Below are 25,481 nucleotides of genomic sequence, written 5' to 3'. Positions count from 1 at the left end.
TTGGGGAATTATCTTCTAACCAATCATGAATATTTTTATCTTGAGCCCTATCAGAATATACTGCATTCATCTTGATTTTTGTTGTAGATTTAAAATGTTTAATGGCCTTAATAATTGACAATCTGAAATGAACAGGAGCACTTGGCCTCATTAAGCAGCAACCAAGTCAAGATAATTTTTTAACCAGATTTTCAGCATGAATATGATTCTGTAGAAAGGCTGTTAAATATAAATTAACATGTTAAATATAAATGTAAATCCTAAATATATATTTTTTTATCTATATCTAACCCGATCCGAATCAGAATTCTTTTAATTGCCAAATATATTTATACATACAGTAAATTGCCTTGTTGTGGTTGGTGCATTGGACATAAAACAACAATCGGACATTAAAGAACAATATATACAGCAAGAGGCAAATATAGCCCCTCAATAATATTAATCATAAACTGTATTCATTCAAATACAGTAATGACAGTAGCTTTGAAAGCTAAATACAGTTAAATCAACTAGACAAATATAACTAATGTATTGTAAAGGGTTAAATATAATTATATGTTGTAAAGATTTCCCTTAAATATTAGTATTAAGCATTGCAAAGAGTTGTTTCAATGTAACAGTAATATATTGTTTAAATATTATATATTATAAAGATGTACAGCTCAGTATAAGAGTGGTGATCGCTCTCTCTCTCTCCCCCTCCTCCCTCCCTCCTCCACTGACTCCGTAGAAAATCACATTAACTTCTAGAAGCGTCTAGTGCGCTGCTTCTGCGCCAGGGCTGCTATTCACATCCCGAGATACGCAGGAGCATCCGGAGCAGCACAGTGCACAGGACCGAGGCTGTTGCAGTGACTGTGTGTGGGCAGCGTTCCTGGTTCTTCACGGGCGTTACCGATCTTCTTCTCCCGGGATTGCTTTACCTTCGAGACCGAGACTCACTTCGACCCCAGACATGTAAGTTATTAGAAGTTAAAGTGACGAAAGGACGGAGGGGAAAGTGCAACAGAGCCACACACTTAGCAAGCTAGCTAGTTAGCGTTAGCCGTCCGCGAACATGCTTTCGCCAAGGCGGGAGGTTGGCCTTTCCCCAGTGAGCTGCTAGCTAACGGGCACTCGCCGCTTCGTGGACCGGGTTTAGAAACCCGGTTCGGCCCCGCACTTATTCCCGCAGGTCCGGGATCCCGGTATCAGCCGCCTACTTTCTTTTTTTTTTACCCGGGGTTCGAGTCAGGTGCACCGCATGGCTGAAGTAAGGCAACGGACAAAGTCAGCGTTGTTAGCTTGACTAGCAGGGTGTTCATTGATCACCCGGTTAGCTCCGTGTCAGGTGTCGGGATACCGCTGGCTAGCAGGAGAAACACGGACTTTAGCGACGTGAAAACGGGCTGCTAGCTCGATCGCGAAGTTGTGAAAGGGAGCGAGTGAGGATTAGCCAACATTTGTCCGAGGCTAGCTTCATATTAGTCCGCGATCATCTGTAAGAGGATTTGCTTAATGACGCCATCAGTTAAATGCTACGAAGAGAAAAGAACACCGACAATAAATACACGGCGCGTGTACTAATACTAGTGAAAACTGAATTAAAAAAAAACACACTTAGATATTCGGAGGTTTGGGGGTGGTTATTGATTAGTTATTACCACAGATAAGTGTCTATACTGCAGATCTACAGCCGAGTGAGGGTTTTATCATTCAGAATCACATTATCATTTGAGTCTATTAAAAACACGTGGTTTCTCTCTGGTTCTACTTATCCGGTCTTATAGCTACATCTTTTTAAAGTTGGACTTTAACCTAAAGTGATTAAATCAACTTGCGTTTGTCGCTCAACCGATTCCCATGAACATCACGTTTTTTTTATCCAATTAAACCAAGAGTAGGTTTAGATCCACACAAATAAAAAGATGGATCTTATTTTATTATTTCACGAACTGTAAATGAGATGATTTAAATGATTAACCGATTATCAAATTAGATTCTAGGTGAAATTGAATAGCTCCTTATGATTATTTTAATTTTACTGTTAAACGTATTCATAAAAAGGATTTAGGTAACATGCCTACTATTATTCCACAGATGATTTAAACCTGTTCTAAATTGAAAAACATCCCAAATTAATATGAATTTTATCATATACATATATGTTATAATTAATGATGAACCCGTCCAAACCATCTTGTTAATGTGACCAACTGAAACCAGAGGCTTTGTGGTAACCTGATACATGGGCTTGTTGATGGCAGCCTATTGTATCGACCTGCTCTCCTATAAACAGCATTCATATGTATAATCTGTTTTAGTTGTAGATCTGGGGAACTCTAAGAATGAACGAACGGTTTAGAATAGTTAAAGAAGTGACTCCTGTTGTTATTGAACCAGATCAAATTTAATGGGCACAACAAATTACAAATGTACACTAAATGTAACAGACTGTTTACATTGGTTTATATTTCCCTCTTTCTTTTCACAGGCATCCAGCAACCGCCAAGTGGTACGACAGGAGGGACGCTGTTTTTATAGAGTTCTGTGTAGCAGACAGCAAAGATGTTAAAGTCACCTTTGATAAAACAAAGTTTGGTTTCACGTAAGTTTGTCTCATGCAGACTCTAAAAATATTAAGTCGTAGTAACTTGTCATTTCCTTGTTCCTTTGTTGTTTGTTAAGTATCCTAGTCAAACTCCTGTGACAAAAATCCTTGGCTCAACACAGAATCTGGGCTCTTGTTCATCACTACTGGTTCTCTAGCTCACAAAGCGTCTTCTCAACAGTTGTCAAACATATTTTACTTTATTTCAGCCAAAATCAGGATGAGTCTGAGACTAATACAGGACTGGTGGCCAATCAGAGTGGCACAGAAAACTAGATACAGACAGTTAACACATTTTCAAAGATAAATGAAGAGCCCAGCACACATTAATCAGTTAATTAATGAAATGAGAAGTATGAAGTGTGCTTCATGTAAAGATGACTGGGCAACATAGTAACATGTCCACAACTTTAGAAACACAATATAAGAGCAGTTACAGCTTTATTTTTGTTTCGCTACGTGTTATGATCTTATGCTGTGAGTAAGAATAATTCTGAGATTTTCTAAATCTTGTCTTATCTTTCAGTTCACTGAGTGTTTGTTGTTTCATTCTCCCCAAAATCATGTTTTTTTTTCTTCTTTTGTTCTCCACAGCTGTCTTGCAGGAACCGAAAATGAGAAGCATGAGAATGAAATAGACCTTTTTGACGCCATTGATGAAAATGTACGTCACTGTCCGAATCATGCTTTGATTAATGTTTCCTTATGATATTGTAAATAATTATTTGCACAAGATAGTGAATGAGATTGATCTAACACTGCTGTTATCTTTCCGCCTCAATGTAGGATTCCAAACACAAATGCACAGGTCGCTCAGTGATGTGTTACTTAAAAAAAGTGCAGCCGGGAAAGCCGTGGCCGAGGCTAACAAAAGACAAGGTTAAGGTACGTAGTCAACCATTGAATGTAATAGACAATTTGTAGCATACATTCGAAATGCAAATGGTTTCCAGAAAGATTCAGTTAGATTTGCATCAGATTCCTATAACGTGAGAAACTGTTATTGTTTTCACAGCTGAGTTGGCTCAGTGTTGACTTCAGCAACTGGAGAGACTGGGAGGACGACTCAGATGAGGAGATGGTCAACTCCAACCCACTCTCAGATGTAAGCACCCTGATAAACAGAGATTAAAGAAATCATTGTCACTATTTTAAACATAACCAAGAGCTTTTCTAGACCGATGTTTCAGCTTCAGCATTCTTGATCAAAATTACAAACGCACTCTAAAAATGCACCAAAATGGGACCAAAATGTCTGACAAGCTTGTGTGAATATGGGTATAAGACAATATTATGAAATAATGTAATGACTTATTATTAGTTGGTAGCATATGCATGCCTTGTATTAATATTTAATTTGGTATAAGTCATCATTTTATATTTGTATGTATTTTTTACTATAACCACTGACTATTCCACTCTTTGAATAAAATGGACCAAATCTGTATATGAGTTGGTGGCAGGTTTAAGATAGAACAAAGAATAGTTGGGGCGCCTGGTGTTTCGTTACTTAGGGGTTTGTGACATGGATCTTGAATGGCAGCGTTGGCTGCTTCATCCTTTCAGGAACATTTGTCATTCTTCCGCCCTGTCTCCCTCAGCTCCTGTCTAAATGCCCCAACAATTATTTAAAAAAATAACAGCACAAGGTCCTGTATAGGCAATTTTTTGCAATAAATGGTTTAGAAGAAAAGAGATTGGTGCATGTAGAAGAGTTCTACTCATTAAGAACATTTGAATATAGAATTCTGCAAAAATGTATTTATGAACCTTAACTAAATCGAAAGCTGTAAAAGATATTGGGTTTTCCATTTGAGGAAAAGACTTTGCTTTAATACTGTTGGTATTATATTACAGCTGATGAACAACATGGGAGGAGAGGAAGACCTTGATCTCGAAGGTCCAGATGAGGTATAAATCTTTTAACTTAATAAAGTATGTGATATTCAGTACCTATAATTGTTCTTGTTGAAACATTGATCAGATGATTATTCAACCTTCTATCCTTTTTTCTTTTTAGGATGAGTCTGCAGATAGCGATGATGAAAGTAAGTAATGCATCATATTCTATCTGTTTATAATGGTGATAATACAAGATTTATAAATAAGTGCTTTCGTGAGTGTAAGACTGTTTTTTCTTTCACTTTCAGAAATGCCAGATTTGGAATAGAAGACAGACTCCGGAAAGAAAATGGAAGAACAGTTGGCAAGAGGAATCTTAAACAAATGTATATCTAAAATTGAAGGCAGTGACAAACAACTGTACATACGAGTCAGTAGTCATATTTAAAACCTTATTCTCTGCTCCAAACTCATGACCGATCAGTCCACTGAAGGTTGATATGCATGGTATTGTACAGAGCAGCTATCTCCACTTCCATTTGCTGTACTGCACCTTTTTGGGTATCTTGTTTTACTGTTAAATATTACAACCAAGCACACATTTGTTGGAAAAGCTGTATAGTTGTCTTCAACTGAGCAATATGTGTTTAAAAAGAGATAAAACATTTTGTTTTCAAATTAATTGTGGTTTGAAATAATTGGGCCAACCCATTCCAAATGTTGTGGTTTTAAGTTAGTAGACTGGTGTGGTTTTCTCAAGATTTAAGTCAAACACTAGATGTGCATCAAAATAATTAGTTCCATTGATTTATCGATTTGGTTCCTCCAAAGCCTTCCATGTGATGTGAATTAGATATCCAGGAAGTCAGTCTCTGTTTCTGTAGCTTAACCTTCCAGCTTACATGTTTCCCTTTACTTCTACTGAAACCATTGCAGAAACATTTGCATCTTCCCAGTGGTCACCTGCGTGGTAATCTGAATGAATCTCACATATTTAGTATCTTGACAGCTCTTCTCTCCATACCCACACGACACTATCATATTGGACAGCAGAAACAAGGTGACATTTTTTGAGGCTGTTAAAAGAAGCTTGAGGTTCATTCAACTTTATGTGGTTTGTTGCTATTCTCCAGGTTCTTTCCATGTTCATCTAGAATAGATCCCCCCCCTCGTTGGTGAGGACGTGTTGCAACGATGTGGTGCCGTGTAATGACCAAATTATATTTGCACTGTCAAATAAAATGTAAGGGGAGACAAGTAATGTTGACTTACAGTGGAAATTCTTTTTTTATTGTCTACATCTTTCTAATAAACTGTTTAAGAATCATTTTAAAGGCCTTTTTTTTGGAAATTACATTTGACATGTATGATTAATTTGTCACTGGATACAAAGTGTGACTTGTAAGGAAGCGTCTTGACACCAGATATCAGGAGAACCAGATGTATCATAATTTGGGGAATTCAGTGGGTCATGGACCCTGGTTTGTTGTATTATAGATTCCGTCTGCACTTACTTCGAGAACCTATATAATCAGTAATTTTATCTCCAAATTAAGATGCAGTATATTCAGTGGCCTCTTAATTTGATTTAAAATTTACAATGAAATCCCAACAGCCCTCCTTTTATTTTTAATTTTGTATATGTTCTGTACTTGATGTGAAGATTTGGTGTAGAACTGAAATACACTTTATTCTGAGGTGTTTAAAACGTTAACCTCGTACATGACCATGGGAGAATGATAGAAAGTTTGAATATTTATGACCCTCGCTGTATTGTAGAGTTAATGATATACTAGCATAGCGTTTTCATTATAAAATCCTTTTCAGGAGACAATCCGTACCTGTCGGTGATGTTTTAAAACAGAAAACCTTGTAATCATTAATAGAAGTATACTCACATATAATACAGTATTTCTACTTGAGTATGATGTAACTGTAATTATATAATGTAACGTTCACTCCTGAATATTTGGCTTTAGGACCCAGAGACCTGCAGCCGCCTTGGCCCATAATATTAGCATACTTCCTCTTCAGGCCTGATTTCTTCACTGTCATTTCCGTGAATATGACATTAATAAGCAGCAGCAGTTTCCTGTTGTCAGCCTGAAGAAAAATCTAATAAAAGTTTTGACTTTGCTTTGTAAGAGGATGGCTACATGGCCTGGATTATTAACTGGTATAGTCTGGTTTTCTGCTTTTACCAAAACCTGCTTATGACTAAGTTGGAAAGTACTCCTTCAAGATTGTCCTAAATATCTACATTAGATCATAATTACTTATGCATCAAGCACCATTGAAGTGTTGCAGCTTGTAAAGGTTGGTCTTTAAGTGCTCTAATTTATCATTCTTACGTATTTTTTATTCTATTTTGTTTTAATAATCTGATATTTAAAAAAAAACGAGTATCTCCAGCTGTCATATACATGTAGTGGAGTAGAAGTATAAATACCATCCAGAGATGGGAAGTAACAAAGTACAAATACTTTGTTGAATTCCTTTAGTAGATTTTTCAGGTATTTGTACTTTACTTGAGTATATATTTTTCTGACAACCATTTATTTTAACTGCCTTTACATATTAACACATATATACTGTACTGTACTTTCAACTTCTTACATTTTCAGAACAGGCTTGTTACCTTTGCTGTAGAGCATTTGAGGGGAAACATACGTTATTTTTAATTTTGCATCATGCATCATGGTTGAAGACAGTTTTCAACCTAAATGGACAATCGACCAGAAAAGATGATTCATTTTACTGTAACATATCAAGTGAACATACAGCACATAACACAGCGTTAAGATGAAAACAGCCCAGAGAGGAAGAATCAAGAACAGAGAAGAGGTGAGGCACATATGTTTGTGACAGGGACCAACAACATAGAAGAAAAGAAAGAATGACCCACATTACTAATAACCTGGTTAATGTCTACAAAGAGGCAGAGCAATTCATTTTCTACCGCTGGCCTTACTTGAATTAAAAATAGTCCATTCAAAACATTGTGCACATTTCTTTTTAGACCGTTTTTCATGCTCACAAAGCTTTTCTTGCTTTGACCCCTGTTTTATTTATTTTTTTATTTCAAGAGTGGTTCAAGGTAAATAGTCTTTGAACTTTATTCATTTTATGCTACTCTTTGATATGACACCACTACGTGAGATTACTTTAAATTATAATAACAATAATAATGATAATAACGATAATAATAACAATGATAATAATTAAAATACACAACACACATATAATATCAGTATCATTCATCTTCTTATTATTGTTGTCATTATTATAATTATCATCATTATTATTGTTGTTATTATTATTGTTATAATTTGTATCATTAACATTATTGCTATCGTTATTATCCTCATTATCGGTATTATTGTTATTGTTATGATTGGTATCGTTATTTTGTATTGTTACAATTATCGTCATCGTTATTATTATTATTTATATAATTATTATTGTCTGTATTGTTGTTGTTATTGTTATACTCATTATTATTGTTGTTGTTATTGTTCTTGAGTGTTTTCTTGTGAAGTGTCATGAGGAAGGTGACCGGATGTGTGCGCGCTAACTGTGGGGAAGTTCACTCCGCTCGCGCTGTTCTGTGTGATCATGGCTGCACTGGACCACACCAGCCATGTTTGCTAATTTAAAACCCAGAGGTTGTGGGGATAGTTGTTTATTATTTATCGCCGTGGCGTCTTCACCCGCACTTCTGTAAAGACGAAAGGTTTCCTGGAAGCGTCTGCGCCCCGGACAGCCCCGGAGTGAAAGGTTGGGAGAAGCTTTACGTGAAATACGGGAGAAACTTCTGATGGTGGCAGTGTGGGAGGAAGATGCTCCGCTAGAAAGAGAGAAAAAACTGTGTGTGTGTGCGTGCGGCGTAAACAATGTAACTTCATCTGGCTGCTAGCTAACGTTAGCCCGTGAACAAAAGGGGAGCACGCCTCCATCTGCGACCACACCGAGGACCAACTCTACCGGCGCGTCGTCCGAGCCCCCCCCCCCCCCGGCGCCCTCTCTCATAGCTGCCGGGGCTATCATGGATCCAGACCGGCGTGGTCGCGGTACCTGCTGCCCGGCTACGAGCTAACATCGCAGCTTAAAGCCCCGCACCCGCTAACTCCGGGTAAACATTAAAGAGGCTAGCAGCTAACTACCTCCAAGGCTAGCGTGCGCTAGCTAGGCTCTATTGTGATGCTGTGGCTAAATAACCTTGGAAGTGAGGCGGGGGGTGTCTTTGTTTGGTGTGTTGTGTTACATTCGACCGCGTTGTGAACATTTAAAGTAGTTTTGTGTAACGTTGGCATCGCTGGTTTGCTCGCTTCCAGGGCTCAGCTAGCGCAAAGCAGCTAACGGATGCTTCTTGCCACGGCCTTCCTGGTTGAATTAGGAAATCAAGCGTCCATAGATGGCCACTTTGTGTTCGGGGGATATGGAAGTGTTAAACAGCGCGCGGTGTGGTAATAGATCTCCAGGCCCTTCGGAGTGACGGTGAAAAATATCCGGGGTAATCCCCCCATTGTTAGGCCGCCGGGTGCCAGGGCACAGTGCGGACGCCCCGGTCGTCTCAGAGGTGGGTTCGAGGAGGCTGTGCTCGTGTTAGCAGCGGCTCATCAGCGCTAATGATGAGCGTCTCCCGTAATTTTCCGGCTGTCCATTAAGGCTCGGGGCCTGGCATCTGCCGCTGCGACATTTTGACGGTTGTTGTGGTTGGAACCAAATGGTGCTGTCACAATCCGCAGCTGGCGAAAGCATCTCGGATGAGCCATTTGCACCGAGTGTTTGACATCGAGCGTGTCGCGTAGCGTCGAGTTACATTCAGAACAGCAGGAGAATAAACGAAAGATGAATTAAATAATGATTTTAGCGTGATTCACGTGGCGATGACATCGTGCCTGTGCATCTCTGGCTCAAACCTCCACGTGTCTTGCTGGAGAGGAGTGTTGAATGTTGACTTTAAAGTAGTGTTTTAATAAATTTCTGTTTTGTTTTTATTTGTTTTTCAGATGGAGTCAAATAACCATTTCAACTATGGCACCCACTCCTCAGCAAACTCAGGACTGAAACGCTCCTCAGGGGATTCTCTTTATACTAACGGGTCCTCCATGAGTTTTCCTCAGCAGGGAAAGAGTACGTATTTTTGTTATTCTTTAGCACTAAATAAAGTCCTGGTATTAACATCCAATCACAAGAGGTCAACTCAAAGGTCCTGTGCTCACACTTGACATTACAATGAACTTGATCAGACCACTTAAGACAGATGTTGATACCAGGCCTGGACAGGGTCAGGACTCTTTGATTTGATAGTCAATATCTTTCAGTGTAAAAGTATTTTTTTAAATATTTAATTATGTATATTTTACTCGTGCAAACCTTTTTAACATGCCCATGTTCTTGTGTCTAACAGATATGAATGGTGAGCTTAATGTGAATGGCACCACTACTGTACTCGGGTCTGGTGTGCCTAGTTCCCACCCACCATCAGCTCCCTACCCACACATGAGCAACCACCACCAGAGCAGCATGGGCTATGACTACCTGTGGGGGGGGCACCCGCAGTATGGTCCAGCCATGGGTTCATCTCCAGGGCAGGGGATGCATCAGAAGCAGCCTGCACCTGGGATGCCACAGCCTCAGTCACAGCACCACTTCCAGGGTCATGGACAGTACCAACTGAATGGGGGAATTGAAAGCTCCCACCAGCCCCCTGTGACAGGCCCACCAAACATGCCTCTAACTGGGAGTCAGTACTGGAACAGGAGTAACCCGGGCCCACAGCAGATCGGTTATAATTCTCACAGTATGTATGGGACCTACCAGAGTCAGGCCCATCTCGGGATTACACCGTCACAGCATCACCAGCAACAGTCCTTACAGCCCCCCCAACATCAACCATCACAGCAGCACCTCCACTCTCACCGCCACCAGCAGCACCAGCAACCGCAGCATTATGGCATGATGCCTAATGGGATGCCCTACTACCAGCATCAGCCCCAGCACCAGACCCTAACATCTCCTCAGCAGCAGCCACCGCTGCAGTCCCAGCCTCAAGGCCCGACTCAGCTGAAGCCCCCAGCAGCCCAGAACTTTACACCTCCACGAGGCAGCCCACAGCACCACAGTTTAGGCAGAGCAGGCACTGGCAGCCCTCTCCCTGTGGGAATAGCCTCTGCAACAATGATATCACCATCAACAGTGCAGGACAGTGGATCACCCAAGATCCACAACAGGGATAGCGGCATGTCTTCTCTCATGCAAGGTGACTACTTCACACAGAGAAATATTTTTTGGGCTTATTTGATCCTGTCTGTCTTCTGTGTTTCCATGGAAATGAATTACTATGACACATGTGTCAGCAGTTGTTTAGTTTTAAGTTCTACCATTTGGCATCACTGCATTTATTTCCTCAGAAAAGAACCTGCTCTGATAGTTCGATTTTCCTCATTTACTTGTTTCCTTCCCCTTTGGTCATACTCGATGTAGCTCGACATACTTGACATTGCACCCTCCCTGGGTGCATTAAACTCTCACATTGCAACAATGCTAAGTCATATTGTTGTGGTACATTTAATTATTTAGTTAAATACAACCAAGTTGGGTATCATAACAAGATTTCAACCTTATCGGGAATATTTTCTCTTGCCAAGTTCGTTGATTAATTGAATAGTCAGTTTTAAAATGTTGCTGGTTTCAACTTCCCTATGTAGAGATATGTTTAACATTATAGAGAACTGAATTATATTATTTTTTTGCTTTTGATGAGACCAGGACATTTGAACACTTTCCATTATCGTTTTGTTACATTTTATAAAGCAGATAATTTGAGAAAATAATAAGAAGATGATTTAATTGAGGAAAACAATTTCTGATCCCTTAAATTTCCTCGTTAAAGGTGAATTTCATGTACTGGGTCAGTCTGTCTGCCAGTGCTTAATACTGGAGCAGTGCCAGTATTAAACCAGCAGATGGCCCTGTTGGACTGGACTGTGTTGTAAGGTGTATGCAGCCTTTGGAAGTGTACCATCCCTGAGGTCTGTTAGGGAAAGCTAAGTCCCACTGAACATTTATCTATAAAACTTCATTATGTCAGAATTAATTATGACGGTGAGATAAAGAATACTGGGTTGGCCTTTTGTTATATTTCAGGACTAGACCACTTCAAGTTAATTCTTTACGGCAGATGTGGCACATTGAATTGAGAAAGTACTGGTGGCTCCAGGGTCAGTGAGCTCCAACCAAATAGAAGTGTTTGTTAAGCAGACAAACGCTCTCACATTTTCAATTGGTTATGTTAGTGTTGTAGTTATAATCCTCTCACTATCAGTCCAGTTTTACCAGTGTGTGTTGTGCACACCGTGATAAGCTGACAAGAATGTCAAGGACTTCAGAACTTGGAGCTCACTCAGAGATGTTTAATACAGTCGTCCTGTAAAGATGTAGGCTCACTTCATCAGTGAGCACATTTTTTTCTTGTGTTTGAGTCTAGTATGCATTACTATTGACTGTTTTGTTGATTCTCTTTCAGGGCACACAAGGGAAGCTGTCAAGGAGGTAGACACGAGCTACAATGGCAGTGAAAGATCACCTGTTGCTCATAGGCTTCCCACAGCTGACAGTTACCAATCCAAACCCTCTGCCACTCTTGTGGGACCTGCAAGAGATTATCGACTGAACTCCGAGATGGCTTCTCCGGTCCGAGACGCACCCTCTAATCCATCTCCCCAGTGTGTGTCGTCTCGGCTTTCCACATCTCCATCCCCTGCAGCGGTGTCACCATCACTAACAAAGTCCTCTTCAGCTCCTCCTGTCTATGGATCTCCAAAATCTTCTCCTGGGCCCCAGAATGTTTCATCACTTGATGTTGAATTTACTCCACCACAGATCTTAGCATCTCACACTGTGTCCTCCGTGCAAGGCGTCAGACCCCTCCCCTTTGGTCAGACTGAAATAGCACCCACTGGATCCAAGCATCTGTCTGCAGGGTCCTCTTCCTCCTCCCTGCCGACATCACCTCTGAAGTTGACCACCCCTTCATCAGCTTTGACAAATAATGAGCCCAGACCCACCACAGCTTCCTCTGTCTCTCCCGTCTCTTCCTCTTCATTGGAGTCTGTGTCTCATCAGTCAAACTTGTCTCCTAAAGCTTCTGGTCCTAGTGCGGCTGTCACCTCAGCAGACACAGTGTCCACGTCTTTCTCAGCGTCTGCACCAATCTCGTTTCTTCAGCAAATGGTCCAAAGTTCCGGCTTGTCTCGCTTTCCCGATAAATCTGGAGCCCAGTATGAAAAGCCAGGACCCCCAAAGTTGATTACTGCCTCTTCATCTGCAGGTGTGAAATATTCATCAGCTGGTCTGGTTCCACCTCTCGTGTCGATATCAGGAGCTTCAGTTGTCAGTAAACCTTCTGAACCAGCCCACAAACCCCATCACCAGGCAAACACTCCTTCAGCTTTTGACACTGGTCTTTCCACTGCCTCTGCCGCAGCACAGTCGCCACAAGGAGAGGTGAATTCACCTTCCCCATCAGCCCATGAAGGTCCTACAGTCAAACCTCTGTCTACCCTACCTCTTCTAACCACTCAAGCCTCCAGGACTGCACCTATGTCCGCCCCTCCTGCCTTGGTGTCTTTGCCTCCTGCAATGGGTACATCCTCGGGAGTGGTCCAAAGTTATGACTCTGAGCAGCATCCACCTAACACCACTCCTCCTCCTGCACTGAAGCACCATGGTTGTAGTGGGGATAGCAAAGTGATCAGTAATAAAAGAAATGGAAAACCAGAGGAACACCTCCCTCAGCTTGATTCAAGCATGAGGACGCCTCAGAAGGGGGAAGCGACTGAGATTAATAAATCCCACACTGATCTTCCTGGGAAGTCTTTGCAGACCAAAGTTGCTTCTGATCAAACAGCAAAGGACAAACCGAAGGACTTTGAAAAACACCACATGCTGGAAAGCAGTGTCAGCGAAACAGAGGATTCCATGACGGAGGAAACTCCACCCAGAAAGTCCCCACAGCATCACAGCATGAGGGTAGAACATCTGACCGAAGACAGTTTTGATAACTCTTCACATGCTCCTTCTCAATTTGATAACAATTCAACATGTGACACCCCTTCAAGACTTGAAGTCAGCTCTGTCTTTGAAAAGTCTTCCCTTTTAGATGGTGACAGCTTGTGCGCAGACGACTCTACTAACTTTGGCAACAGCTCGTACCTGAGGAATGACACTTCTCAGTTTGACGGCACCGCCCATGCGGAAGGGGAACCATCTACTGCTTATGACAGCACTAGAGACAGCAGCTTCTCCATGGAAGACTCCAGAGATGACACGTTGGACTCCACTAGAGACGAGGAAACCTCTGAGGCGGAAGAGACCAAGAACACTTCTCAATTCCCCGGGGAATCCATGCTGGAGTCTTCTCTAAACAGCTCCGCTCAGATGGACGAGCTCTCTGTCGACTCCAGTGACGGGTCCAAGCCAAGCTTACTTGTGCCGTCTCAGAGTGGTCGTCAAGGTACAGTCTTAAATTATGGAAACTATTGTCACATGAGTTGAAAAGGGTTAGGGTTAGTCTCTCATTGCTTAAAAAGATAATGTTTCTCTGTTAATTGCAAACAAACTTGAGTTGCATAGTTTGTTGTCTTTTAGTGACATTCATGCTGACACACGTTAAAGTAATTCTTTAATCTTTTAATTAGGACCTGAAGCCGAGTGGGAGCCCAGAGGACTTCAAACACCCGACTTAACTGGACAGATAAGCAAGAAGACCGCTGTCAACGAGTCAGTGACTCTGCCAAATTTCAACATGAAAGATGAGAACTTCATCGCCTTCAGTACGCCAGTAGAGAGCCCTGCTGTGCACCCACTACAGCGAGTAACTGATCAGATGATGCCAGCTGTCGGAGAAAATCTGACAACCCCAGGAAAAACACGCAAACCTCGAACTCCAAAGGCACTATGGATTAAAACCCCAGGTATTCAACTTTTACATAATAATATAGTTTGTTAAAAATATTTTTTTTTTTTACTTGAGAATCTTTTTCTACATGTTTTATTTACAGTTCCTGAGGGGGCCCAGCGAAAACCTCGGGCTCGAACTCCCAAAGTGGAGATACCCAAGACCAGCGCAGAAGTTGGGGGAGCCACAAGTAGGAAGAGGAAGAAGTCCGTCAAAGTGGATGTAAAAGAAACGTCAGATGTAACTGGAGAGGCTGGGGCTCCCGCAGAGCTTGATACCGTCACAGCCACCATTGAAGCTGTTCTGGCCGATGCTGCAGCCTTTAACCCAACAGGCGAGAAACTCAAGAAGGCGAAAAGAGTCAAGAAACAAGACCAAGAGGGAAACGTGGTAAAAACACCCAAACCCGATGCCGGACCTGCTGCTGATGAAAATGATGACGACAGCTCAGCTGAAGGTAATGAAGAAGGTTGATGAGTTGACATTTTGTTGAAACATGTTGGGAATCAGTCTTAATTAATGTCTGGTTGTGTACATTTTTCCAAACAGGAGAATCAAACAGAAGGAGGGTTGCAACAGAGGCGCAGGTCCAGTTCCCAATGTCCCATGGGTAATTGACCTTTAACAGCTTGCTTTACTTAGGTGTGAATAGCTATAATTTGACAGACTGTAACGATAAACTCCACTAACCACAGGTGGAAGAGGGAGATTCGAGTGAAGAAAATGGAGAATCGCATGAAGGGTGAAACCTGGTACTACACACCTTGTGGAAGAAGGATGAAGCAATTCCCTGAAATAATCAAGGTACATTTTTATATAAAAAACTGAACCAAATGGTCTGAAGTTGCTAAAAATCAATGTTTTGATTTATTGACAAATACAACAGATGATGTCTGCATGGTTAAAACAGTCCCCATTAACTTCTTTGTCTCCTGCCTTCTCCTCAATGCTTCGCTCAGTACTTGAAGAGACGCACGGACAGCGTGGTCTCCAGAGAACACTTCAGCTTTAGCCCACGCATGCCTGTCGGAGACTTCTATGAAGAGAGAGAAACTCCTGAGGTCAGTTGATTTTTGCTAAGTTCATTTCCATAAATCTTTACATAAAAACAAACTCCTTTTAATATTTTATAAATTTTCAGAAAAATGTGTATGAGATGATCTGCTTTTTTTGTGTTGGGGCTGATCTTGAAGACCTTTGCAATCACCTAAGGCAAGATTGTGAAATTATTAGTAATTTAAAGTCGGTCTATTCTAATAACCTGGACCTAGGCTAAATTTAAAAATTAATAGAATGATAGGCTACTAGATGGCTGTGCAAATTATATCCAATAATTTATGATTCAAATTATCACAAATTGTCTAGTGTATGTTTCATGGGAAGAAAGATCACATTTCAGAACATAGATCTTAATATCTGAAGATAACTATGAATCAAAACTACAGTGCATTTGCAACCAACTTCATCTTAAACATGTGAGAAATGTGTAGAAGACATAATAAGGGATTCATCGTTCTACACTGTATGTTACAGGGTGTGAAGTGGGTTCTGTTGGCGAATGAGGAGGTTCCCTCTATGATCATGGCCATCACTGGCCGGCGAGGTCGACCTCCAAACCCAGATAAAGAGAAACCTCGCAGAGTTCGTGGCCTGAAGGGAGCACAAGCCCGCCGCCCCGGGAGACCTCCCAAACCCAAGATGATCGACCTCCTTAGCAAAGTTGACGCCAAGCTGTTGAGCCGACTTGAGGCTAAGGGTGAGTGGCTGTCGAAATACGGTTGTATCAGGATGTGATTGGCTAACAGTTAAGCATTGGTTTTCATGTGTCTGAGATCAAACTGCTTAATTAGCAAGTAACCCCACGAGTGTGGCTAAATGTTTTTACTCGCTTTTTATAGAAGCTCTTACGGACGAGGACAAGGAGAAACTTGCAAAAATCAAAAAGAAAATGAAGAAAAAGGTTTGTAGTCTAGACTTTAAATTTAATTTGTTAAGCGGTTATTATCTCACACTGACTTTTCTGCTGCTGTTCATGTTTTAGGCAAGAATGAAGAGAAGGCAGGATACTAAAATTAAGAAGATGAAAGATGAAAAAAAGAAAGCCAAGGTACAGAAACAAATATTAAATGATTTATCAGCAATGTTCTTAGCACTACCTCGTTCTAACCTCCCCCTGCTATTTCCGTCCTTTGTGGATCCAGCTTGAGCAAAAGGCAAAGGTCTTGGAGCTGAAGGCTGAATCAGCCGACCCGACGGCCACACAGCCCTCAGAGTCTACACCAGAGCCCAAGAAGCCAGGCCGCAGAAGATCAGCCAAGGTTGTGGCTCCTCCACCAGTACGGCAGACGGACGAGGAGAGAATAGCCCAGGGTAAGAGGGTGCTGGGTGCTCGGAGTAAAGCAAAGGCTCTTGCTAAAGCTCAAGCAGAGGCAGAGGCTGCTGCTCAAGCTGCTCTGTCAGCTAAGAGGGCGGCAGAGAGGAGAGTGCAGGCCCAGAGGCGTCTGGAGGAACGAAAGAGGCAGCAGTTGATTGCAGAAGAGCTGAAGAAGCCCACAGAGGACATGTGTCTAACTGACCACAAAGTGAGTTTAATCTGTTCAGATACTTTCTGTTTAAACTGACATTTAGAGATTTTTTCCATATGATTATGACCTTCAATCTTTTGTCTCCACCAGCCCCTGCCAGAGCTGTCCCGTATTCCTGGTGTGGTTCTCTCCGGCACAGCCTTTGCACACTGCCTGGCTATGGTTGAGTTCCTCCATGGCTACGGAAAAGTGATTGGCCTCAATATACCCAAGGACATCCCTAGCCTTGCTACCCTACAGGAAGGTCTCCTGGGCCTGGGTGAAAGCCAAGGAGAAGTCCAAGACCTACTGATAAAGCTGATGGAGTGTGCACTCCATGACCCAGGCCTCCCGTCATTTTATCAGGTGAGAGATTAGAGTTATCAGGTGTGAGATTAGAGTTTAAATCGCTAGGCAGGGAATCAGCTAAGAAATAATTTCAAGGAAAAGCAAACCAAACACTGACTTATTGCAGCAACTCCAGTGTAAGAACTGACTGTTTTTCTTTTTATGCCGATTAAACAAGCAGTTTAAATGTCATCTTACATTTTCAGACTTTAAAAAACAAATTAATAAATCAAGAAATCAATCATTAGTTTGAGTCCTCTGTTTAATACACTGTGAGAATATATCTATTATGTACATGGGTATATATACATATACAAAAAATACTCTGTCTATCTTTCTATTCCGACCTTCAGTCTGTAAAGATCCTTGGGGACAAGCTGGTTGAGTTGGAGCTGACCCGCAGCACGGTTTCAGAAGTACTTCGCATCTTTTTGGAATCTTACGGTTACGACACAGACGTGTGCGACACACTGAGGACCAAAACATTTCACGCCCTCCCCCCTGACACCAAGGCAGCCATCCTGGGCTTCGTGGTGGAAGAGCTTAACGGCTGTAACATTGTGACAAGGTTAGACCAAGAGCTAACTATGTTTTTACTCCTTGAGGCCACTCTTGTTAACCCTTAAACCGTATTACTTTATTAATGTATGCATTTTGTATTTCAGTGACATTGACAACACTTTGGAACACATGGCAACCTACAGGAAGAACAAGTGGATCATTGAGGGGAAATTACGCAAGTAAGATCAGTCTCTTCGTGTTCAGAATAAATAATTATGTCACTCAGTTCTTCTTGGAGTCAAAGCACAGATCCATCACCATGCTCATTATGAATGTTTTGTGTGTCAGACTGAAGGCGGCACTCGCGCGTCGTACAGGACGCTCGGAGGAAGAGCTGTGTTTTGAGGAGAGGCGGCGCAGTGCCAGGGTGGCGGAGGAAGAGAACCTCTCTCTGGAGGAGGGCGGTGTGGTACAAGAGAGGAGCAACCGCCGCTCACGCAAAGAAGAGCCAAAACTCAGCGATGTATGTATCTGATCTACTGGTTATATTTTTAGACTTGAAATCATATATTTATACATTAATTTTTTATTAAATTCTTGCTACAGAGTGAGAGTCCTACCACTGCCAGCATTCCAGAGCTTGAGAGGCAGATAGATAAGCTAACCAAGGTAAGACCGATGCGATGCGAACACTGACATGTATTTTATACATTTCTGTAATGTTTTATTAGAAACTCTTCTTCTTTTGTATTCATACAGCGCCAAGCATTTTTCCGTAAAAAGCTGCAACAAACATCTCATTCCATGCGGGCCATTTTACTGGGTCAGGACCGGTACAGGCGCAGATACTTGGCTTTGCCTCACCTCGGAGGAGTTCTAGTCGAGGGGCCAGAGGAGCTCTTGAGTGAGTCTGAGGATAAATTAAATATTTTGGACATTACAAACCAGTGGGCTGTCCATCTTTAATACATTTTCATCATATTTCTCTTTCAGCTTCAGGAGATGTCCTTGTAGCTGAGGTGCCTGTCACCTTCACCAAAAAGGAGCCCAAGGTTGAAGAGACCCCCATTCCTACCACATCTCCTGGTTCTCTACCTTCCTCTCCTTCCTCTGCTACCCCAGCCCTGAACCAGACCTTGTCTCCAGAGGAGGACCCCCTTCCTGGCACTGCATCCTTAATGAGCCAGCCAAGAGGGCGTGGGCGCCCCCGAAAAATCAAACCCGAAGTTGAGCTTCACCTCCGGACAGCGAAGATCCGCCGCCGGCGTCGAAGTAGCATCAGGTCGGGCAGCGAAGAAACGCCAGGATCACCGAACAGTGGCACACAAGACCTCACAAAAAGTGCTTTCCAGAACTGGCTCAGCCAATCAACGGATGCGATAGCCAACGGCACATGCGCAGCAGAAGGGGAAGCTCCAGAGGGGAAACAACCAGAGGAGAGTGTGAAAGAGATAGCAGAGAAACAGGGACAGTGGTTCAATCTGCTTCCCAAACAGCCTTGTGACAATCTCTCTCTCACCGAGCCCCAGCTGCCCACCTCACCTACGTCACCTCCTAAACTCCTCCCTCAGATTCCGAGTACTCTGCCTGCACTCGCTGCTCCACTCGTGCAGGTTTGTCCACCACAATCGATACAAATACATTTAATTATGAAATATAAATGCACATAAACAATTATGTTTGCAATATTAATAAGTACAGTCTCCTTACTCCTCAGCCGGACCCACTCATGCCTGGCTTGGCTCCTGCTGACCCTGAGACCTCAGCAACACCACAGGAAATTCCCCCTACAACCCTTACCTCTGCCCTTCCTGTCACTGCTCTACCACCACTCCCTCAGCTCCTTCCAGCTCCTACCACCCCTGCCAAGCCAGGTCGCAGGCGGAGGAGAGGAAGCAGAGGCAGCAGTCCTGCCCGCAGAGGGGCAAGAGGAGCTGCAGTCAAACGCCGCGGCCGCCCTCCCAACTCTGTGTTCCAGGAGCTGGAGCAACAGTACTTCACACAGCTTGTGGTCAAGCCCATTCCAGCATGTAAGTAGTGATGAACATGATTTCTGATATTGCCGTCTGAGAGATACATCCATTTAACAACCAATGAACTATGACACAGTTCAGAGCTGATCCTCAGGTTAATCAATTGTCTCTCGTGACGTATGATGTGCAAAAAAATGTACAGGAAACATGTTTATAATGGTCAATTATATTTGACTGTGTATAAGACAAGAAGACTGTAATTTTATCATGGTCTTTAACTTGTATGTTTCTTTTCCAGCAATGGTGCGTGGCTGGTGGTGGATCAAGGACCCAGAGGAACTGTTGAACACCTTACAGGCCCTCCACCCAAGAGGCATCAGGGAAAAGGTCCTCCATAAACATTTGGCCAAACATCTAGAGAGCTTAACCGAGATGTGCACCAAATCTTTTACCGGTGAGTGTTGTTACAAATGGAAATGTGTAGTTAATTTGCCACTTTTGGGATTTTAACAAATTCATTTTCTTATTCGACTCATCATGCCCACACCTCTGGATTTCTAGAGAATCTTCTTCTCTGTTGCCCTGTGTTCCTCCATTAAAACTGTTCTTCTGTTTTTGAATAGATCCAATATTTGAGTTGAAGGCAGAGGACAAACATGTGCTCGCGGAGGCTCTTCAGCACCCAAGACTAGTGCAGGAGAAGGCTATGGAGACTGACATCATCGCCCTGCAGTGGGTGGAGGACCTGGAGCAGCGAGTCATTGCTGCTGACCTCCATCTGAAGGTGAGGAATCACCCTCGCCAATCTGCATCATTGGATTTATCAGACTTTGTCAAAACAATGACTGCAATCCAAGTTGCGTTGACAAAATTAATTTTTGAAAGTTTTTAAATGTGATAACTTTTAAAATTGGGACAATATGAGGGCTTCTTTACTGCAAACCCCATCTATTTCTTATTTACTGTTTATTTTCTCATCCCCAAAATACTTATTATAGATTTTCAGTATATTAGTAAATGGTTAAAAAACTTTTTTTGTTTCTTAAAGGCACCTCCTCAGAGCGCAGTGACCGATGGTGAACCTAACACAGAGACACCCATAATAGAATTCCAGGTAATTATCAAAGCTCTTGATAGTATTAAATAAATAAAATGCATTATACCTGTTACTGAAACTTAGCCTCACCCCGTCTCCCCTATTAAGCCCTACACAATCCCAGATCCAGACTCCACACGGGAGGATCTCCAGTACTACGAACATGAGGCAGACCCACGTGATGACTGGATCATACGAACCAAGAAGGAGTGGTCTGGCCTTCATCGCACCGCCACACACCCTCTGGACCTGGCCATGCTGAGACTGTCCAACCTTGAGCGAAACATCGAGAGACGCTACCTGAAGGAGCCACTGTGGAACCCATCTGAAGTGATGCGCCTTGCTCCTCTCACGCCCACACCAGGGGAAGAGCATCCCATGGATGTCGCTAGGTGAGATGAACAGACAGGATCTGTCATTTGTTTTTTTTAGATATATATTTTTACCTCGTCTAATAATGTTCCTCTGTTGCAGTCTGGAAAGTGAAATCACCTCTCGACTACGAACATGGCGGCAGGGTCTAGATCGCGTTCGCAGTGCTCCACAGCTCTGTCTGTGTTTGCTCCAGCTGGAGAAGGCCATTGCTTGGGAGAGATCTGTGACTAAAGTGGTGAGTAACTTTATTTTGCTAATTTTCTCTTGGACTCTGTTTTTCTCAGGTGTTTGGGAGCACACTGCCAAAAGCAATTTGAACATCTTGCCTTTGAATTTCTCCTTTTCCAGAATTGCCAGGTTTGCAGGAAGGGAGACAATGATGAGTCCCTGTTGCTGTGCGATGGCTGTGATCGTGGCTGCCACATGTACTGCCTGAAGCCCAAAATCACTCAGGTGCCAGAGGGAGACTGGTTTTGTCCATACTGTGTTGCCAGGGTAAGACCCAGTCCTGTCTTTGCTAAGAAACAAAGTAATTATAAGGGCAGTTGTGAAAGACTTTTCCTTCCGTTTCCTTTGTTCTGTGCCACATTTGATCCTCTGCAACTGAATGTGCCCCCGTATTGTTTCTGTCCCTCAGGAGGAAGGTGAATCACAGCGCCTGACGAAAACCAGGTTCAGGGTGAGAAAGAGAAGATACGAAGACGAAAGCTCAGAAGACGAAACCACAGCACGACGTAGTTCTGGCATGGCAACACGGAACAAGGAGACCGTGACACCGACCTCGTCCTCGCGCTTCTCTGGAGAAGGAGGCGGCAGTAAACGCCGGCGCATGACGACCCGCAACCAGCCTGACCTCACCTTCTGCGAGTGAGTCACTGAAGAGATGTTTACTTACCTACGTAGGTCCACAGGGCCAAACCTGTTCTGTCCGTCATGTTGTGATGTATTCACGTTGTTTTATTTTTCTCCCAGGATCATTCTGATGGAGATGGAGGCTCATGCAGAAGCTTGGCCGTTCGTTGAACCTGTCAACCCCAGACTGGTGCCAGGCTACCGTCGCATCGTCAAGACCCCGATGGACTTCCTCACCATGAGAGAGAAACTGCTACAGGGAGGGTAAGAGCAGATCCCACAGCACTACTTTATTTATTCTCGAGTACAAATGTTAAGAAGGTTATTTTTTTTATCTTACTAGTGCTATAGGTTTGTTTCCCAATCCTCTCCCACCCAAACAAAACTGATTAACCCCCCAAAAATCTTCATTGTGACTCCTCTTCATCATTTCATTGACACGTTTATGTAGAAAAAAGTATTTGTACATCTGTATACCGACACATGGGTTGCCGATAAATCAGTCGTCATTGGTCAAAACAACTTGATGACAAAGACAAACATGAGCCTACACAAATGCACTGCTGTAGATTAAATAGGAAATATAATTATATCCAAAGTCTGTACAGTTAAATATTTCACTGAAACCATAAAACATGTCATTTTCTGTCCTGTAACATCACGTATGATACATTCATTCATATGCAGACGCTTTTTCCAAAGAGTTCCCAGTTCCTGAGAATCATTTGTTCCCTCCGGTGCTTTTTAACTTCAACCTTTCCCTCTGTCCTGGCTCCTCCCCTCAGGTACTGCAGCTGTGAGGAGTTTGCGGCAGACGCTCACTTGGTCTTCAACAACTGTGAGCTTTTCAACGAGGACACGTCGGAGGTGGGAATCGCCGGACACTCCATGAGGCGCTTTTTTGAGAGCCGCTGGGCGGAGTTCTACTCAAATAAGGACAAATAGGAGCCTGCAACGTTCTTCCTGATGGTGGGGCTGTAGACTGTTGGTGCTCTCACTGTCCCAGTCACACTCTCTGTGTTACTGCTGACACTCTCTGGAGGTTCTTCCAGCCATGTGTATTCTCGTGTATAAGTATATATGTATAGATTTTGGCTATTGTCTGTTATTGTTTCCTCTAGAGGCCGACTCTTTTCCAGGCCCACAGCTGAACTGGCTTGAACTCGTAACCATTCCCCATCAAAGAGAGTGAGAAACACGTCTCTCTTCACTTTTCCTTCCTCCTTAACATTTCTCCTCATCGTCACCACGGCACCTCATCCTCGTTCTCCTGTCACGTCCCTTCACAAACCCTGTGTCGTGGCGAGGCCGAGTCGAGCCCTGCTGCGGGTGATGACACGGCCTCGGGCCCTGAGTAGCTTGGCTCTCGACTCGTACTGAAGGTCAGGGACTGATCACATTATTGTAGCTGAACCGCTGCACACTGGACCTGCTTAGCATCGCTCAACGACAAAATGGATCAAAACTCTTCACAGAGCTTGCCCCATTTCCTACCTGTTCAATGGAAATTTAATGTAACGTGGTCTTATGCCTAGAAGTAATTTTTTGCTCAATATATTTTTATTATATATTCTATATATAAATATATATAAAGATTACAATAGCTGGGATTATTTAATAGCAATAGCTTGTAGTGAACGTGTACAGATTACCTTATAGAGATGTCTAGACGATTTATGAAAAAGGCCAGTTAAACTAAAAGGAATCTGTTCTTGGACTGTCACAAGTAGACGTTGTATAACCTCCACTTAAAGTCTTGCACGCACACGTACACACCTTTCACACACATGCGCACACCACACACATGATTTCACACACACATTACCAACCTTCTGCTGCTGTGTGAAAGACACTGGTTTCTGAAACTGGAGGATTTTTAATGTTGGTCGGTCAGTGGGGGGGCTGAGACGCTTGTCACTGTCCCCTGTGTTAAGAGTAAATAATCAGGGTGATTCACCAGATCTGTGTCACAACTCGGAGGAGGCAACTGACGTCTCAGCACCGGTTGAATAGTCCGATTAGGGAACACAACTCTTTCTGAAATGTTCCCCTTACTTAATGTAGAATTCCCTCAAGATGAGACGATGTTTGCAGCTTCAAAACTAAAACTGAGCGACCAGGTGACAACATCTGAAGGTGGTTTTACTTGAGGTTAAAATCCTCATTTTTAAAGAGTAGAATTACAAATGAGCTCTGATAATGAAGCATTGGGCAACTGCCCGGTTTTCTGACTTGCATTCCTTTTCATGGTTTTGTTATGGTTTTTTTTTTTTGCCGTACAAGGGCCAATGTACAATGTTGCGTGGCATGGGTGGTGTTCTATGAAGGCGACAGGATGACTCCACAGTCCAGGTTTAATTTAAACTGTTTCTTACACTGAACTCAAATCCGATGATAGGAAATAAACTTTGCTGTTCCTTATTTCACTTAAAGGGACGAGACGTTTTTTTTCGAAAAAGAAAAAAAAAAAGAGATGACAACCAAACGTGGTGTTAAGTGAATTTTTAATAATGTACAGTTTTGGTGACTTTAAATTTGTTCCTTTATATTTTTAGGACCAATTCATCATTTTTAAGAGGAGGTATTACAAGACTCTGTTGTATTAAGGTGATGTAACACGTGTGCATCTGTAGAATGTACTGTGAGTTGAATAAAAACCACACCTAGTAGAGAGTATTTGTTTTGCCTCTTCTGTCTCTGACTCTTCTCCATATTTATCTTCATATTTTCGATATCCCTCGTGTTGCTTCCACCCACAGATGGAAGACATTTGTGGACTCACCTGTTACTGTTAGGTTACTTTTAATTGTGGAGGTATCTGCCCGTCAGACTTCGTTCAGCCTCTAGCCCAGTGCGTGCTGGGATATACCCCAGACCCTGCTGACTATTCTGAACTGGAATAAGAGAAGTCCATGGACACATCCACTGACAGGAGAGGGTGGCCATGTATAAATGTTTAAAGTGTAAAATGTGATTTTACAGAAATAAATGCATCTACTGCACCTTCACTGTAGATCTGAATAGAGCTGCAATGATAAACTAATCTTATCTTTAAATCCTTGATTTAGCTGCTGACTCATTCTGTTTTCAGTGAATTAAACATGACCTGGTTCCAGCATGTGCGGATTTAAAACGTATATAATATTGAATGAACCGCATCTGATTTCAAATTGATGTTCAGACAAACATAGTAAAAGAAAAATGGCAACAAGTATAGTGCATCGCTCCGTCGAGGCCCAACTGTTCTTCAATTCAAACAAGCTGCACACAATTTCACACACAGATATTAAAACATCTGATGATAAAAAAAATATATACATATACAGACGGGAGCGAAAACAACTGTTTGTGGAAGTAATGATTAATCAGCTAT

The 25,481-nt window shown here is 42.5% G+C and overlaps 2 protein-coding genes across 3 annotated transcripts; both read left to right on the top strand.

Moving 5' to 3' along the window:
• Positions 1 to 760: 760 nt before the first annotated feature.
• On the top strand, positions 761 to 5,762 carry ptges3b (prostaglandin E synthase 3b (cytosolic)). Its single transcript, XM_062392113.1, has 8 exons — positions 761 to 960; positions 2,477 to 2,590; positions 3,188 to 3,257; positions 3,380 to 3,478; positions 3,609 to 3,698; positions 4,451 to 4,504; positions 4,614 to 4,641; positions 4,744 to 5,762. Coding segments are annotated over exons 1-8 (477 nt in total). The 5' UTR covers positions 761 to 958; the 3' UTR covers positions 4,764 to 5,762.
• A 2,279-nt stretch (positions 5,763 to 8,041) lies between these two features.
• Positions 8,042 to 24,781, top strand: baz2a (bromodomain adjacent to zinc finger domain, 2A). Of its 2 annotated transcripts, none has more exons than XM_062391459.1 (30): positions 8,042 to 8,212; positions 9,448 to 9,571; positions 9,849 to 10,700; positions 11,967 to 13,955; positions 14,140 to 14,415; positions 14,503 to 14,856; positions 14,949 to 15,009; positions 15,095 to 15,203; positions 15,359 to 15,460; positions 15,933 to 16,155; positions 16,298 to 16,359; positions 16,441 to 16,506; positions 16,601 to 16,981; positions 17,075 to 17,329; positions 17,665 to 17,879; positions 17,977 to 18,051; positions 18,161 to 18,335; positions 18,419 to 18,481; positions 18,572 to 18,716; positions 18,806 to 19,425; positions 19,530 to 19,842; positions 20,084 to 20,239; positions 20,409 to 20,569; positions 20,834 to 20,899; positions 20,990 to 21,273; positions 21,356 to 21,491; positions 21,605 to 21,751; positions 21,894 to 22,123; positions 22,229 to 22,372; positions 22,894 to 24,781. In XM_062391459.1, exons 2-30 carry the CDS (start codon positions 9,448 to 9,450, stop codon positions 23,051 to 23,053), a joined length of 7,944 nt encoding a protein of 2,647 aa, XP_062247443.1. In that variant the 5' UTR covers positions 8,042 to 8,212; the 3' UTR covers positions 23,054 to 24,781. The 2 variants fall into 2 exon arrangements, with proteins under 2 accessions (XP_062247443.1, XP_062247444.1); XM_062391460.1 differs by lacking the exon at positions 8,042 to 8,212 and adding an exon at positions 8,319 to 8,567.
• The last annotated feature ends 700 nt before the right edge of the window (positions 24,782 to 25,481 follow it).

Source organism: Platichthys flesus, chromosome 7 (genome assembly GCF_949316205.1).
Source record: "Platichthys flesus chromosome 7, fPlaFle2.1, whole genome shotgun sequence".
In the NCBI taxonomy this organism is placed as follows: Eukaryota; Metazoa; Chordata; class Actinopteri; order Pleuronectiformes; family Pleuronectidae; genus Platichthys; species Platichthys flesus.
The sequence above is the reverse complement of the archived record's forward strand: the minus strand, read 5'-3'. Positions and strand labels throughout refer to the sequence as shown.

Coding starts and splice junctions, on each gene's coding strand:
- ptges3b (XM_062392113.1), top strand. Junction 3,258..3,379: donor TTGACGCCATTGATGAAAAT/GTACGTCACTGT, acceptor GCCTCAATGTAG/GATTCCAAACACAAATGCAC. Junction 3,699..4,450: donor ACTCCAACCCACTCTCAGAT/GTAAGCACCCTG, acceptor ATTATATTACAG/CTGATGAACAACATGGGAGG.
- baz2a (XM_062391459.1), top strand. CDS start 9,448: ATGGAGTCAAATAACCATTTCAACTATGGCACCCACTCCTCAGCAAAC. Junction 19,843..20,083: donor GGTCAAGCCCATTCCAGCAT/GTAAGTAGTGAT, acceptor TTTCTTTTCCAG/CAATGGTGCGTGGCTGGTGG. Junction 21,752..21,893: donor GTCCATACTGTGTTGCCAGG/GTAAGACCCAGT, acceptor TCTGTCCCTCAG/GAGGAAGGTGAATCACAGCG.